Source organism: Brachypodium distachyon, chromosome 2 (genome assembly GCF_000005505.3).
Source record: "Brachypodium distachyon strain Bd21 chromosome 2, Brachypodium_distachyon_v3.0, whole genome shotgun sequence".
NCBI lineage: Eukaryota > Viridiplantae > Streptophyta > Magnoliopsida > Poales > Poaceae > Brachypodium > Brachypodium distachyon.
The window spans coordinates 1114135-1128570 of record NC_016132.3 but is presented as its reverse complement, the minus strand read 5'-3'; the positions used below and the strand labels follow the sequence as shown (position 1 = coordinate 1128570).

Sequence of the window (14436 nt, the reverse complement as noted above, 5' to 3'; positions counted from 1 at the left end):
GTGGCATGGTGCGCGGGCTTCCCCACATCAAGCATGTTAATCAGCTGTGCGACGCGTGTCTAGCCGGCAAGCAGTGCCGCTCGCCATTCCCTCAGGTGGGGAAGTTCCGCGCCACGGAGCGGCTCGAGCTGGTGCACGCCGACCTGTGCGGCCCGATCTCGCCGCCAACTCCGGGAGGACGCCGCTATTTCCTGCTGCTCATCGATGATGTTAGCAGGTACATGTGGCTTGTTCTTCTCACCGCAAAGGATGAGTCTGAGGCGGGCATCCGCCGCGTCAAGGCCGCCGCCGAGCTGGAGAGCGGGTGCAGGCTCCGGGTGCTGTGCACGGACAACGGAGGCGAGTTCACGTCGAACGCCTTCAACGACTACTGCGCCGACGCCGGCATCAAGCGCCACCACTCCGCCCCGTACACGCCGCAGCAGAACGGTGTGGTTGAGCGCCGGAATCAGACGGTGGTCTCCATGGCGCGGAGCATGCTCAAGGCGAGGAACATGCCGAATTCATTTTGGGGGGAGGCGGTCACGACGGCCGTCTACGTGCTGAACCGCTCCTACACGCGCGCCGTGGATGGCATCACGCCATACGAAGCCTGGCACGGTAAGGCACCTACAGTCGAACACCTACGTGTTTTCGGTTGTGTTGCTCATGTCCGCAGCGCCAAGCCCCACCTCAAGAAGCTGGACGATCAGAGCAGTCGCATGGTCTTCATCGGCTACGAGTCCGGCAGCAAGGCATACAAGGTGTATGACCCGGTGTCTCGCCGGGTGCACGTGACGCGAGATGTGGTCTTCGACGAGGCGGCGAGCTAGAACTGGGCTGGTACCGACGACGTCGCCCGCCAGGGCGAACTGACCGTGGAGTTCTCCACGGACACGTCCCCCAGCAGCGGCATTGCTGCTCCAGCACCGACGAAGGGCATCGGCATGCCACCGACACCGCCCTCGCCACCACGCCCTGCCACTCCATCGTCCTCGGCTTCGTCGCCTGAACCGTCTACACCAGCCTCACCAGCGCCCATGTTCATGTCGCCGCCGGCTGGTGTCACGCCCACGTCTGCTGATGGCGATCCTCCAGCATGCCGGTACCGTCTGCTGGACAACGTGCACGCCGACCTCGACCACGAGCTGAACCTTGCTGCGTCGGAGGAGCCCACGACGTTTGCTGAGGCTGAGCCACATCATGGTTGGCGCGCAGCTATGCTGGACGAGATCAAATCCATCGAAGAAAATGGTACCTGGCAGCTTGTTGATTTGCCCGCAGGTCATCGGCCAATTGGGCTCAAGTGGGTGTATAAGCTAAAGAAGAATGCCGCTGGGGATGTGGTCAAGCATAAGGCCCGTCTCGTGGCGAAGGGATATGTCCAGCGTGCCGGTGTGGATTTTGACGAGGTGTTCGCGCCGGTGGCACGACTTGATTCAGTGCGTGTGCTCATGGCGTTGGCGGTGCAGCTGAAGCTTGAAATGCATCATCTTGATGTCAAGTCAGCTTTCCTCAACGGCGATCTCAAGGAAGAGGTGTATGTGGTGCAGCCCATCGGCTTTGTGGACAAGGCAGCGCCAGACAAGGTGCTCAGGCTGCGGAAGGCGCTATATGGCCTGCGGCAAGCTCCAAGAGCCTGGAATGCCAAGCTGGACTGCACACTGCTGTCGCTTGGGTTTCAGCGCTGCCCGTCGGAGCATGCGATCTATGTGCGCGGCTCAGGTGAAGATCAGCTTCTGCTCGGGGTTTATGTGGATGATCTGATCGTCTGCGGTGCATCACAGCAAGGCATTCAGAACTTCAAGCAGCAGATGCAGAGCTCTTTCAAGATGAGCGACTTGGGGCGTCTGACATACTACCTTGGCATCGAGGTGAAGCAGACCCCAGGCCGAATCACGCTCTGCCAGTCCGGCTATGCCACCAAGCTTCTGGAGAAGGCAGGGATGGGGAACTGCAACCCTGTCCACGTTCCCATGGAGCACAGACTGAAACTCAGCAAGGTTAGTCTGAATCCTCCGACAGATGCAACTCTGTACCGGAGTATTGTGGGCAGCTTGCGGTATCTCGTGCACACGCGGCCTGACATTGCATTCGCCGTGGGGTACGTGAGCCGTTTTATGGAGCATCCTACTACAGAGCACTATGGCGCCGTCAAGCACTTGTTGAGGTACATCGCCGGCACAAGGAGTTATGGCTGTGTGTTCAGTTTCAGTGCAACCGGCAACAACCTGACAGGCTATAGTGACTCGGACATGGCGGGTGATGTTGATGACAGAAAAAGCACCACCGGTGTCCTGTTCATGCTTGGAGGGAATTCGATCACCTGGCAGTCGCAGAAGCAAAAAGTGGTAGCTCTCTCGTCCTGTGAGGCGGAGTACATTGCAGCAACTACAGCGGCGTGCCAGGGCGTCTGGATCGGTCGACTCCTTGGCGAATTGCTCGATGAGAAATCAGGCGTCGCCACCGTCTACATTGACAACAAGTCTGCCATCCAGTTATGCAAGAATCCAGTCTTCCATGATCGGAGTAAGCATATTGAGACACGTTTTCATTTCATACGAGAATGTGTTGATGATGGCAGAATCTCAGTTGAGTCCATTGGCACTGAGGATCAACTAGCAGACATCCTGACCAAGTCACTTGCCAAGGTGAAGTTCCAGGAGCTGCGAAGGAGAACTGGGGTCATGGATTTGGCCAGCAACTAGTTTATGGGGGAGAATTGTTGAATAAACTTAGTCGCAGTAGCAGTAGCACTAGCCTAGCTGTTTACTTTGTCGTTTACTGTTTCAATATTCAGTTAGGCACGAGCCCACGTCTGATGTGTGTGCCGTGCGTTTAGCTTCTGGCATTAGGCCGTTGAGATGCCCAACTACCCGATCCTTGGGATGGCAGGGATCACGTCGTGGTTGTTGCGAGTTTATCTCGTTTTCTGTTATCGCTGGAATAAAAGGAAGAGAACCGAAAAGCAGCAAGGAGTTTGCTGCACAAAAATCTCTGTGTCCAGTACTCGCGTGTGTTCTTCTTCCTCGAGTGAGTAGTCGGAGCTGACAACCTTGGGGTTAACAGTTTCTTACGGTAGGGAAGTGACAGTCAGGTGCGGGAGCGGCAACAAAAGCAAAGCCGAGGTTGACCCTTTTGCTTGGAGGTTGATTCGTCGTGGTGGTGCTCACTGTTGCCTGAGAACATATGATCTCCCTAGGTATAGAGGGATGGCCAATTGTTGGGGGATGTTAGCTAAAGCTGTTTGTAATCGTTTGAATCATTTCTATTTAGCATTAGTAGAAGGAATTTGTTTCCGAGTTGAGCCGTGGTCAGCCAGCGGTTGTTGTGGCTGTTGAGGTTGAGTCATAGTATGTCAACCTAGCTATCCGAGCTAGTAATTCGATTGGGATGGCGTCGAGTTGGACACGGCTTCGGCCTGTCGTGTTGGGCGCGGTCGTCTCTGTTGTAAACTTATATATAAGCAAGGGAATAAACGGCAGGGCAAGCTGCCCCGGGAGACTTACTAATCCGACGAAATGATGTCTAGCGAGTTATCACCGCTATCAATATGGGCTTCGGTCATTGAGGAAATCAGGACCAGGTTAACATGTATCCAAATGTGCAGGTGCACCATGTAATAGGGGTAGACCATGAACTCGTTAAATTTGGAATGGGAATTAGATCAACTGAGTTGGTTCTTCAAACCCTGCCGGAGATCTCAGCTCTGCTGAACAAAGAGTGTAATTCCATATTCTCCAAGTAATAAAGCTAGCTCGCTTTACTGTGAAAAAAAAGGGCCTCCGGCAGGTGCCTACTGATCAGCCAGGCACACATATCTATTAATAAAATAGTAATTATATTTTTTTAAATATCAATGAAGTAATATATTCCAATGAAACCCTCATTTGTATATCAGCAAAATTCAATGATAAATCAATGGAAGAATGATATGTTACGGAATACTCAAAAAAAAATAGTCAATTGATATGCCATTTTGAACTTAATTTTATTGATATTGAAATTTTAAGGTCCAGTATCTACTAGAGCCGATAAAAATGTTGCGTCCCTCAACAATATTTTTCTAACTGGCAGGATCGATCAGGTACAATCAACCATCAAATTGTCGATATTGTTAATGATCTATCTAAGCAAGTCAAGGCATAGAGCTGAAGAGCCGGTCATAAGCCAAAATTATCAAGATTTCACTTATATATCAACGAAATTTCAATGATATACCAATGGAATAATGATGATATATGTTAATGAATTGAAATATTGTTGTCCGTAACCCCATCTTTTCCTACAACTGTCCACCCACTTACCCGCGTTTCAACACCACATCAAGTAAATGAGGGACTAGACCTCCAACATTTGGACCTCCCAGCCAAGTATATCCCAGCATCTACCATGACTGGCTGCACTCTCTGAGATCTGCAACCAATGTATTGGTGAGACTAATGCCAATGCAATTAAATCTTACTAAGTTTAGATAGTACGGTCTTGCGTCATTGTCCCGAGGGCGACTAGGGTTCAAACCTAGCGCCGCCTCCCTCCACTGGTTTCCCCTTGGCGCCCCGGGAGAAGGCTGCTGGCAACCGTGCAAGAAACCAGGAGGGTGGCGACGGGGCTCCTGCTCCATTTCCAATGCGAATCGCCGGGGAAGTCATGGCAGCGGGGTCCTTGCTCCTCTGTCTTGGTGCAGGATCCAGATCCGGCATCCACTGCTCGAGCTCGTCCTCGTCTGGTGCTCCATGGCCAGATCTGGGCAGGTCTTCTTTGGATCCAGTGTCTGTCAGGCTATTTCCGTGGGACACAGCTACCCCACCCCGCCGTGCACCGCCTGGTATGCGATGGCATCCCTACCCGGGGTCCTACTCCAGCGTCCTAACGTCGCCGTGCATCTGGGCGCTGCCCGGCCACACGAGCGGTCCACGTCACTGGCGGCGCGCTGATCAGCATCAAGCTCCACATCGGTGCGCCAACAACGACGGGTTGACGATAGTGGCGGAGGGGAGGAGGGAGGACATATGGTGGGAGCGGGAAGTAAGAAGACGAGTGGAAGTTTGAAGGGAGAAGAAAGACGGGTTTATGTTGATCTAAGCAGCCGGTGCATCATAGAATTGTTTAATTCGCTTTTAGAGTCTTCGATTGTAATCAGGACACCGTAGTATAAGGTCTCCTGAGTCCAGGTCGCTTACGGGAATCAAACCGTATTGCATTAGGTCTTTTCTTTGAGTCCGTTTTAAACTCAGATCGATTGTGATCTGGGCTAGCATCGTGTTGGACGTGGATTCACGCTGTCTTGGATGCGGGTCAGGCGCAAGCCTATATAAATCAAAGAAGCAAACAGAAAACGCTGCAGGTTATTGCGGCAGGAATCCTCTCCACCAAAACCCTAGTTTTTCCTTGCTTGATTGCGTGTAAAGGCTCACGCTAAGTTGTAGGAACTACGTCTGATCTAACAAGTGGTATCAGAGCTTCGTTTTGATCTCCAGGAATCGGCTGATCATGACGGATGGTGCAGCAGGAGGCGCGTCAAAGGAATCGACGTCGGCGACTTACCCTCGCCTAGATCGCAGTGACTATGCCATGTGGGTGATGAAGATGACCTGCGCATTGGAGGCGCAAGAGCTCTGGGATGCAGTCGACCCGGGCGGTCCACTGTATACCAAGGGCGGAGCCCAGTACCGGAAGGATCGTCAGGCGCTGTCCGCGATCTACTCGGCGGTACCGAGAGATGTACTTGGTCACCTGGCCGGAAAAGGCTCAGCCAAAGAAGCTTGCGCAACAATCAAGACGTTGCATCAAGGCCATGAGCGTGTCAGAGAGGCAAATCTGCAAACGCTTATGAGGCACTATGAAAGCTTGAAGATGAATGATAGCGAGACGGTCGACGGATTCGCCGCGAGAGTGGCAACCCTAGTAACTTCCATACGTGAATTGGGGGAAAAGATCGAGGATGCTTCACTGGTGCGGCGTTTCCTGCGGGCAGCACCTCCTCGTTACATCCATATAGTCCGTCGATTGAGCAGTGTGTTGACCTCAAAACACTCACGATGGAAGATCTCGTTGGTAGATTTAAAGCACACGACGAACGGGTTGGTGTCTGCCTCGGCGACGCGAAGGAAAGTGAGCAGCTCATGCTCACGAAAGCTCAATGGATGAGCATGAATAGCAAGTCCAAGCAAGTTGAAGCCGGAGGATCTGGAAGTGGAGTAAAGAAGGAGAAGCGCCCTGGAACAGCAGAGGCAAAGAAGGGCCAAGGCGCCCAGGAAAACAACTCCACAAAACCTAAACCAAAATTTGATCGAAAGAGGATTAGGTGCCACAATTGTGGCATCTACGGCCACTTCAAGTCAGAGTGCAGAAAACCGCCGAAAGAAACAGCGTATATGCAAGGGAAGATCATGATGATGAACCTGCACTTCTGATGCTTGAGATTTGTGAGCTGCAGGAGGATGTACAGCAGCGCGCGTCCGCACAGTACGTGCCGGAACAGCAGTTTGTGACAGAAACGGTGAAGCTTGTGGAAAAGAAAGTACATCTTCATCGGAAGGATCGGGTGAAGAACGATGCCAATTCTTGGTATCTAGACTCGGGCGCTAGCAATCACATGACTGGCTGTCGAGCTCAATTTTCAGAGTTGAACACCGGCGTTGGTGGAACGGTGAAGTTTGGTGATGGAACCATGGTGCGAATCTGTGGACGGGGCACGGTGTTGTTTGAGACGAAGACGGGAGAACACAAGGCATTGACAGATGTTTACTATATTCCCCGACTGACAAGCAACATAATTAGTCTTGGTCAACTCACGGAGAGGGGATGCAAGATAGTACTTGAAGATGGAGACATGCTTGTCTATGACCGTCAAAGACAGTTGCTGGTTCGTGTTAGGCGGGCCAAGAACCGGCTCTATGTACTGAATTTGGAGCACTGTGATCCGGTGTGTCTCATCGCAAAGATAGAAGAAGAAGCATGGAAGTGGCATGCACGATACGGGCACTTGAATTTTCATGCTCTTCGTCAACTCGGTCAGAAGGATATGGTCCGAGGGCTCCCATATATTGAACATGTGGAGCAGATATGCGATGTGTGTCTTGTGGGAAAGCAGATGCGTGCACCGTTCCCACGAGAGTCCAGCTACCGTGCTATTAAGGTGCTTGAGATGATACATGGCGATCTTTGCGGTCCCATCTCTCCACCTACGGCAGCAGGCAATAGATACTTTCTGCTGGTTGTTGATGATTTTAGCAGATACATGTGGTTGGCCTTACTGACGAGCAAGGACCAAGCCTTGGAAGCGTTTAAAAGAATCAAGAAAGCAGCAGAAGTTGAAGCAGAAGCAAAAGTAAAAGCCTTCCGAACGGATCGGGGGGGGGGGGTTGAATTCACTTCAAATGAGTTCAATGCTTACTGCGAAGCGCATGGAATTAAGAGGTATCTCACAGCGCCTTATTTGCCCCAACAAAACGGCGTGGTAGAAAGAAGAAATCAAACTATTGTCGCCATGGCCCGGAGTATGTTGAAGAGTAAAGACTTACCGGGACGTTTCTGGGGCGAGGCCGTATCAACGGCCGTGTACTTGCTGAACAGATCGCCAACCAAGAGTGTGAACGGCATGACCCCTTATGAAGCTTGGTGCGGAAGAAAACCTGAAGTGGGACATCTTTGCACGTTCGGCAGTATTGCGCATGTGAAGACCATGACTGGACATGTCGCGAAGCTTGACGATAGAAGTACACCGATGGTGATGATCGGGTACGAGACCAACTCGAAGGCATATCGAGTATATAATCCTATGACAAAGAAGGTGGTCGTCTCTCGTGATGTGATATTTGAAGAAAACAAGAAGTGGAACTGGGATGCGATCGATGATCCAAACCAAGTAAGGTATGATGAAGTATTTCATATTACCTATGATCGTGTTGTTGATGCAGGTCATGATGCTGGTCATAATCATGACCACAACAACGATCAAGAGGCGCCTCCCACACCGTCGGTGCAAAGCACAGCACCCGGACGGGAGGATTCAGGGAGAATCAGTGAGGAAGCAAGGTGTCTACCGCCGCAGGAAGTGAGGCAGGAGAAGCCTCTACCGCGGCAGGAAGTAAATCTGCCGCGGCAGAAAAAGCTGCAGCGGCAAGGAGAGAAGCTGAGGAGCGTGCCATGTAAGGAGCAGATGATGGCACGTCCAGTGACTCCGACGATGAAGTGGAGGCCTCAGCGCCTCCAGTACGTGTTCGACGATCAACTCCTGAACGTCTTCGACCTCTGAAGGATATTTACAAGAGGACCAAACCGGTAACTGCAAAACCGGCTAGACGCAGGCCACTGAAAGGCCGTCGTTGTCTCCTCGAGGCTGAGGAACCAGCGACATTTGAAGATGCAGAATCGGAGGCATGCTGGCAGCAGGCCATGTCTGAAGAGATGAACTCAATTCGAGAGAACAAGACTTGGAGTTTGGTGACACTTCCTGCTGGGCATCAAGCTATTGGGCTTAAGTGGGTCTTTAAAGTAAAAAAGGACTCAGAAGGAAACTTGGTGAAGTATAAAGCACGTTTGGTTGCTAAAGGTTATGTCCAGAAACAAGGCATTGATTTTGATGAACTATTTGCTCCAGTTGCGAGGATGGAAACCGTGCTATTGTTGATTGCTCTAGCTGCACATGAGGGTTGGAAGTTGCATTACATGGATGTGAAATCTGCATTTTTGAATGGTGAATTGCAAGAAGAAGTTTATGTGAGCCAACCTCCTGGATTTGTTGAAGATGGCAGCGAGCATAAGGTGTACAGGTTGCACAAAGCACTATATGGACTTCGTCAAGCCCCACGGGCATGGAATGCCAAATTGGACAAAACATTGTTGTCAATAGGTTTTGAGAGAAGTCAGCTTGAACATGCTGTGTATAAAAGAGGAGAAGGGAAAACTCGTCTACTTGTGGGTGTATATGTGGATGATCTTGTGATCACAGGGGCAAGCGAGGTGGAGATTGCAAAGTTTAAGAAACAGATGAAGGATTTATTTAGTATGAGTGACTTGGGGCGGCTGCTCAGCTATTATCTTGGTATTGAAGTGTTACAAGTACCAGGAGGAATATTCATTGGACAAGAAGCTTATGCTAGAAAAATTCTTGAAGTGTCAGGCATGGAAGATTGCAACTCCACACAAGCACCGATGGAAGCCAAGCTGAAATTAAGTAAGCAAAGCGATTCACCATTGGTTGATCAAACCATGTACAGGAGCCTTGTTGGTAGCTTGAGATATTTGGTGAATACTAGGCCAGATTTGGCCTATGCCGTTGGCATTGTGAGTCGCTTCATGGAATCCCCAACTGCAGAACACATGAATGCGGTGAAGCACATATTGAGGTACGTGCAGGGACCAATTGATCAAGGCTGCTACTATGCAAGAAGAAAGAAAGAAGCTGATCGGATGGAAGGGTTTAGCGACAGTGATATGGCAGGAGATGTCGATGATCGTAAAAGCACAACTGGGGTGGCATTTTTCTTTGATGGAAACATTGTCAGCTGGTTGTCGCAGAAGCAAAAGGTAGTTGCCCTTTCATCTTGTGAAGTCGAATACATAGCAGCAGCGTCCGCAGCTTGTCAAGGGGTATGGTTGGAGCGTCTCCTCAGTGATCTCCTCAATCGTGAACCAAGGAAGATAATCTTGAAGATTGACAACAAATCCACAATCTCTTTGTGTAAGAATCCGGTGCATCATGATAGAAGTAAACATATTGAAACACGGTTTCATTATATAAGAGAGCAGGTGGAAGATGGGAAGATAGAAGTTGAATATGTGAGAACCGAAGACCAGATGGCCGACATCCTTACAAAGCCACTGGGAAGGATGAAATTTCTCGAGATGAGAACAAGATCGGCATGATTGCAAGAAGTGAAGCACACGCAGCTTAGGGGGGTGATTGTTGATCTAAGCAGTCGGTGCATCATAGAATTGTTTAATTCGTTTTTAGAGTCTTCGATTGTAATCAGGACACCGTAGTATAAGGTCTCCTGAGTCCAGGTCGCGTACGGGAATCAAACCGTATTGCATTAGGTCTTTTCTTTGAGTCCGTTTTAAACTCAGATCGCCTATGATCTGGGGTAGCGTGGTATTGGACGTGGATTCATGTCGTGTTGGACGCGGGTCAGGCGCAAGCCTATATAAATCAAAAAAGCAGACAGAAAACGCTGCAGGTTATTGCGGCAGGAAACCTCTCCACTGAAATCCTAGTTTTTCCTTGCTTGATTGCGTGTAAAGGCTCACGCTAAGTTGCAGGAACTACGTTTGATCTAACAGTTTATAGGCCTGCTGTTAGATTTCGATCCAATGGACCAACCAGTCACTGTTGTTTTCAAAATTGTAAAGTAAATTCTAACTACATGTAGTTAATTTCTTTCTTTGAAATGGGATGTGTTAAATTGTGGATGCTTGTTCGGATTAGTCTCAAGATTTTGTTGCTACCCTTGCTAACACATACTCCCTCTGCCCATATCAAGTGCCTCAAATTTTTCTAGATATGAACATATCTACACACTACAACGCATCTAGATACATGTAATATTTCGACACTTAATATGGGACGGAGAGATTATATCCATAAGTGGTTAGAAGTTTTTTTGGGAAAGCACATCACAGTACTAAATTAATCCTTAAATGCTTATATAACCATGGAAAAATACAACCACTCAAATTATCCAGTTCTCTCATCTTTAATCTGTACCTATCTAAAAACTACGTAAGGTTCCGATCCCTTTACCCTTTTCGTCGGCTTGTCAAATCCCTCGTCACTCGTCGCATTGCTCCGAACTTTGGTTTCTTTTACCTCGTCTGCTTTTCCTTTTCCACAAAAATAAAATAAAAAACTAATCGCTCGCTTTGCCACGGGCGACTCCTCCCGTCCTCCATCTCCGGCGACCCGTCCGTCCTTAGCGACCTACGGCGACATCTTCATCACTGTAGCAGCTCGCTGCCTCGAGTTAAGGGCGACGTTTCCCATTACTAGCATCCAGTGTGCAGAGATAAAGAAAAGAAAGAGGGAAACAAGAGTACTAACAAAATTTCACTTATATATCAACGAAATTCAATCGTATACCAATGGAATAATGATGCAGTATGTTAACGGAATAATATTTCAAAAAATACTCAATTAATTTGAAATTGATATCATACTGAAATTTTATTGAAACTAAATTTTTTTTATTGGTAAAAGTGTTGCGTCGTCCCTTAGCCATTGTTTTCTAACCGGCGGCAGTACAATCAACCGTGAAAATTGCTGATCTTGTCAAATGATCAAACCTAAGCAAGACATAGAGCTGGTAGTTGACCGGTAATAAGCCAAAACATGCAAAAGATCGATCCCTGCGACAAAATTGTTCAATTAAAATTTCCATGGATTCTCTTCGATCTTCGTCCCTACATGCATCTGTAAGATCCAAGATCGATCTAACTTCGAATTCATCACAAGTTCAACAATGGAATATCTTGTTTCGGTAAGCTCGATCCCTCCCGTCCACTTTGGTTCATATGTCGGAAGAAAAATTATTAAAAGAAGCCAGCAACCTAGCTAGGTAACAAAGCAAAGAAATTACAAGGGTCTCGCTACTAAACCCAGTCTCAGCTTTTAAGCCTAGCCGGCAGCTTCCTCGTCCTCTTGGGCCTGGGCACCGACCCGCTTGCATTGTCACCATGTGTGTCAGCACCAGGCAGAAACTTCTCAATTTCGATGCTGACCGCCAGCGTTTCGCGAGCCAGCATCATCTCCTGAGGCACCTCCAGGTGCATCCTGTCGCAGACCGAGGCCTGAGTAGTGACCCTGTTCTTCTTCTTCTTGTCCCCTCTGAGTGACTCCAATGTCATCTTGCACCGGTACAGCGGCCGCGGCCCCGTGCGGGCAGCATCCCTGACGCAGATCAGCGACACGGCGCCCGTGGACATGCCGCCGCCGGGCTCGGCCGCCTTCTGTGTGACGAAGAAGCCGGTGCCGTCGTCTTCCCCGAGCCCGGTGGCGACGTGCCATGGCCGGGAGAGTGGCAGCATGAAGTTCCATGGCTGACCGTACTTCACGTCGTCGATGGGCCGCGCGTGGGCGTCTTCCAAGTGCTCGAGCACCGGCGTTGGGCCGCCCTCGAACGCGCATTCGGGCTCCGGGCATGAGCACTCCTCCTCCGTCGACTCCACATCACTCGTAGCGTCGTCGGCCTCCTGTCCCAGAAAACAAAACGGAAAGTAAAATTCAGAATAGATCGACCAAGACAAAGTTATAATTTTTCGGCCCAGAGTCCAAACCCTAAAATCTCCTCACCAGACCCGGCCCAGCGGCACCCTCTCCCGGCGCCGCCTTCTCCGGCCTCTTCTTCTACAGGAAAATCCGGCGCCTCCCACGGACGCCCACCCTCCTAGCTAGGGCAATTCCGGCGCCGTTCGCCATGAACACGCGCACGCGCTACAACAGTTCCCCATCTGAATCTCGATAGCTCTTAGGGCGTCTACGATACTAGAGCAATTTTCTACGGACCTACCAGATCTGACGGAGATATGCATACGAATCTACGATACGAGAGCAATTTTCTACACAAGGTACACTCTGCGCGTGCTAAATCTCGATAGCTTAGCCAGTAAACTAAAGGGGAATGTACGGATCTGACAGAGATACGAGTACCTAGCTACGAATACACTACACTCCACCGAGAATTGCAAACTAGACGGTGAATCAGAGAAAATATGCATGGATCGAGACGTGCGTACCTTGTCCGTGCTGCCCATGGTCTGGATCTGGCGAGTATCCCGTTGACCCGTGAGATCAGGGAAACAGCCCGAGAATGTTTTTCTTTTCTTTTTCCCGGTAAATAGGATTATTGGGAGGGTATAGGGTGGAGAAAGACTACTTGTAGTGCTCGATTGAGTGTATGACGGGCCACAGGTGGGTTACCATAATTGGGGTTGGTGGGGGTTAATCGTTTGAGTCTTTTCCATTTAGCATCAGCAGAAGAAATTTGTTTCGGAGTTGAGTCGTAGTCGGCCAGCGGTTGTTGTGGCCGATGAGATTCAGTCGTAGTATGTCAACCTATCCGAGCTAGTTCATATGGGACGATGGCGTCGAGTTGGGCACGGCTTCGGCCTGTCGTGTTGGGCGCGGTTGTCTCTGTTGTATATGGCAGGGGGCAAGCTGCACCGGGAGACTTACTAATCCGGCGAAATGTTGTCTAGCGAGTTTGTCCGGTGGGAGTCCGAATCATTGTTGAAGATGGGGATTCCGATGAGACAGATAGGAGACTTCCTGGCGCGGCACAAGAACGGAATGTTCTCATTCCTTAGCGCATACAAGATCAGTGTGGGCATGCTCACCATGGAGCTCGCGAGTGAGTGCATCGAGCACTGCTCCAAGTGGTGAGAGGAAGATCTGGAACCAACTCTATAAGACCCTGTCACGGCCTAAGGTCCGAATTTTTTAACGAAAGCTCTCCCACAACTGACTCATGCGTGACATTGCAAAATCTTACACGTAAAATAATCTTAAACATAAAATACTGGAGCATACGGATGTATGCCCGGTATGTCTTCAGGCGCCGGAGAACGGATATCACGCGACAGTGTCCAATGCACTCATGCAAGAGCCTTATGAGAATAGTTTTCACTTTCGTTTCGGAAATAAGTGAATTTCAGTCATTTCGATTTTCTTTAGCCAAATGACCAAAATTCCCAAATGAAATTGACAAAATTAAAATCAACCAAATTTGAGAATTTCGACAAAAATGTTTGAAATTAATTTGAACTTTTGTGTATTACTGAAATTATTGGATTATTTTGAATGAAAGAGAATTATTTCGGGTCCCACCGAAACCACTTAATTTTTGAAATTTCATTGAAAGCGAAAGCCAAAGAAGAGATATTCATGTTGGTTTCTGTCTTTCCGATATGGATGGACTCTTCTCGCAAAAAAAGACAAAAGATGGACTCGCTGTCCTAGGAGACCTGAGGCCATTTCCAATTGTTATTTTTGGAGATGCTGGAACCTGAGGAATGACATCGTAAAGCGCAAAGGACAAGCAACAACGCCTGACCGTATCCTTCTTGCTGCACTAATCCGGCAATATCGTGACAACAGGAAGGGGAAAGGAGAAATCTTGGCAACTCTCGATCCTACAGACTCAACAGAAGGACACCACAGGGACACGCTGCACAGAAGCCCCGGGGTACTGGGGAAAGGTGAACGTGGATACAGCTGATCATGTAGATAACACGGGACAGGCGAGCATTGGGGCCATTTTCCGGGACTACCGCGGAAGTACCAGAACCTCCCATGGTCTAGCTGAGGAGTAGTACCTGAAGCAGAAGCATGTTCAGTCGATCGGTGTGAAAATAGCAGTGGAACAAATCCATATAATCATCATATAGGAGGCTGACAATCTGGAAGAGTTATCACCGCTATCAATATCATATGGGCTTCGGTCATTGAGGACATCAGGA

At 49.4% G+C, this 14436-nt stretch overlaps 1 protein-coding gene across 1 annotated transcript; it reads right to left on the bottom strand.

Moving 5' to 3' along the window:
- Positions 1-11583: 11583 nt before the first annotated feature.
- LOC104582993 lies at positions 11584-12732 on the bottom strand. Its single transcript, XM_010234633.1, has 2 exons — positions 12715-12732; positions 11584-12171 (listed from the first exon to the last, which is right to left on the bottom strand). The coding sequence occupies exons 1-2, from the start codon at positions 12730-12732 to the stop codon at positions 11584-11586; spliced, it is 606 nt and encodes a 201-aa protein (XP_010232935.1).
- Positions 12733-14436: the final 1704 nt, after the last annotated feature.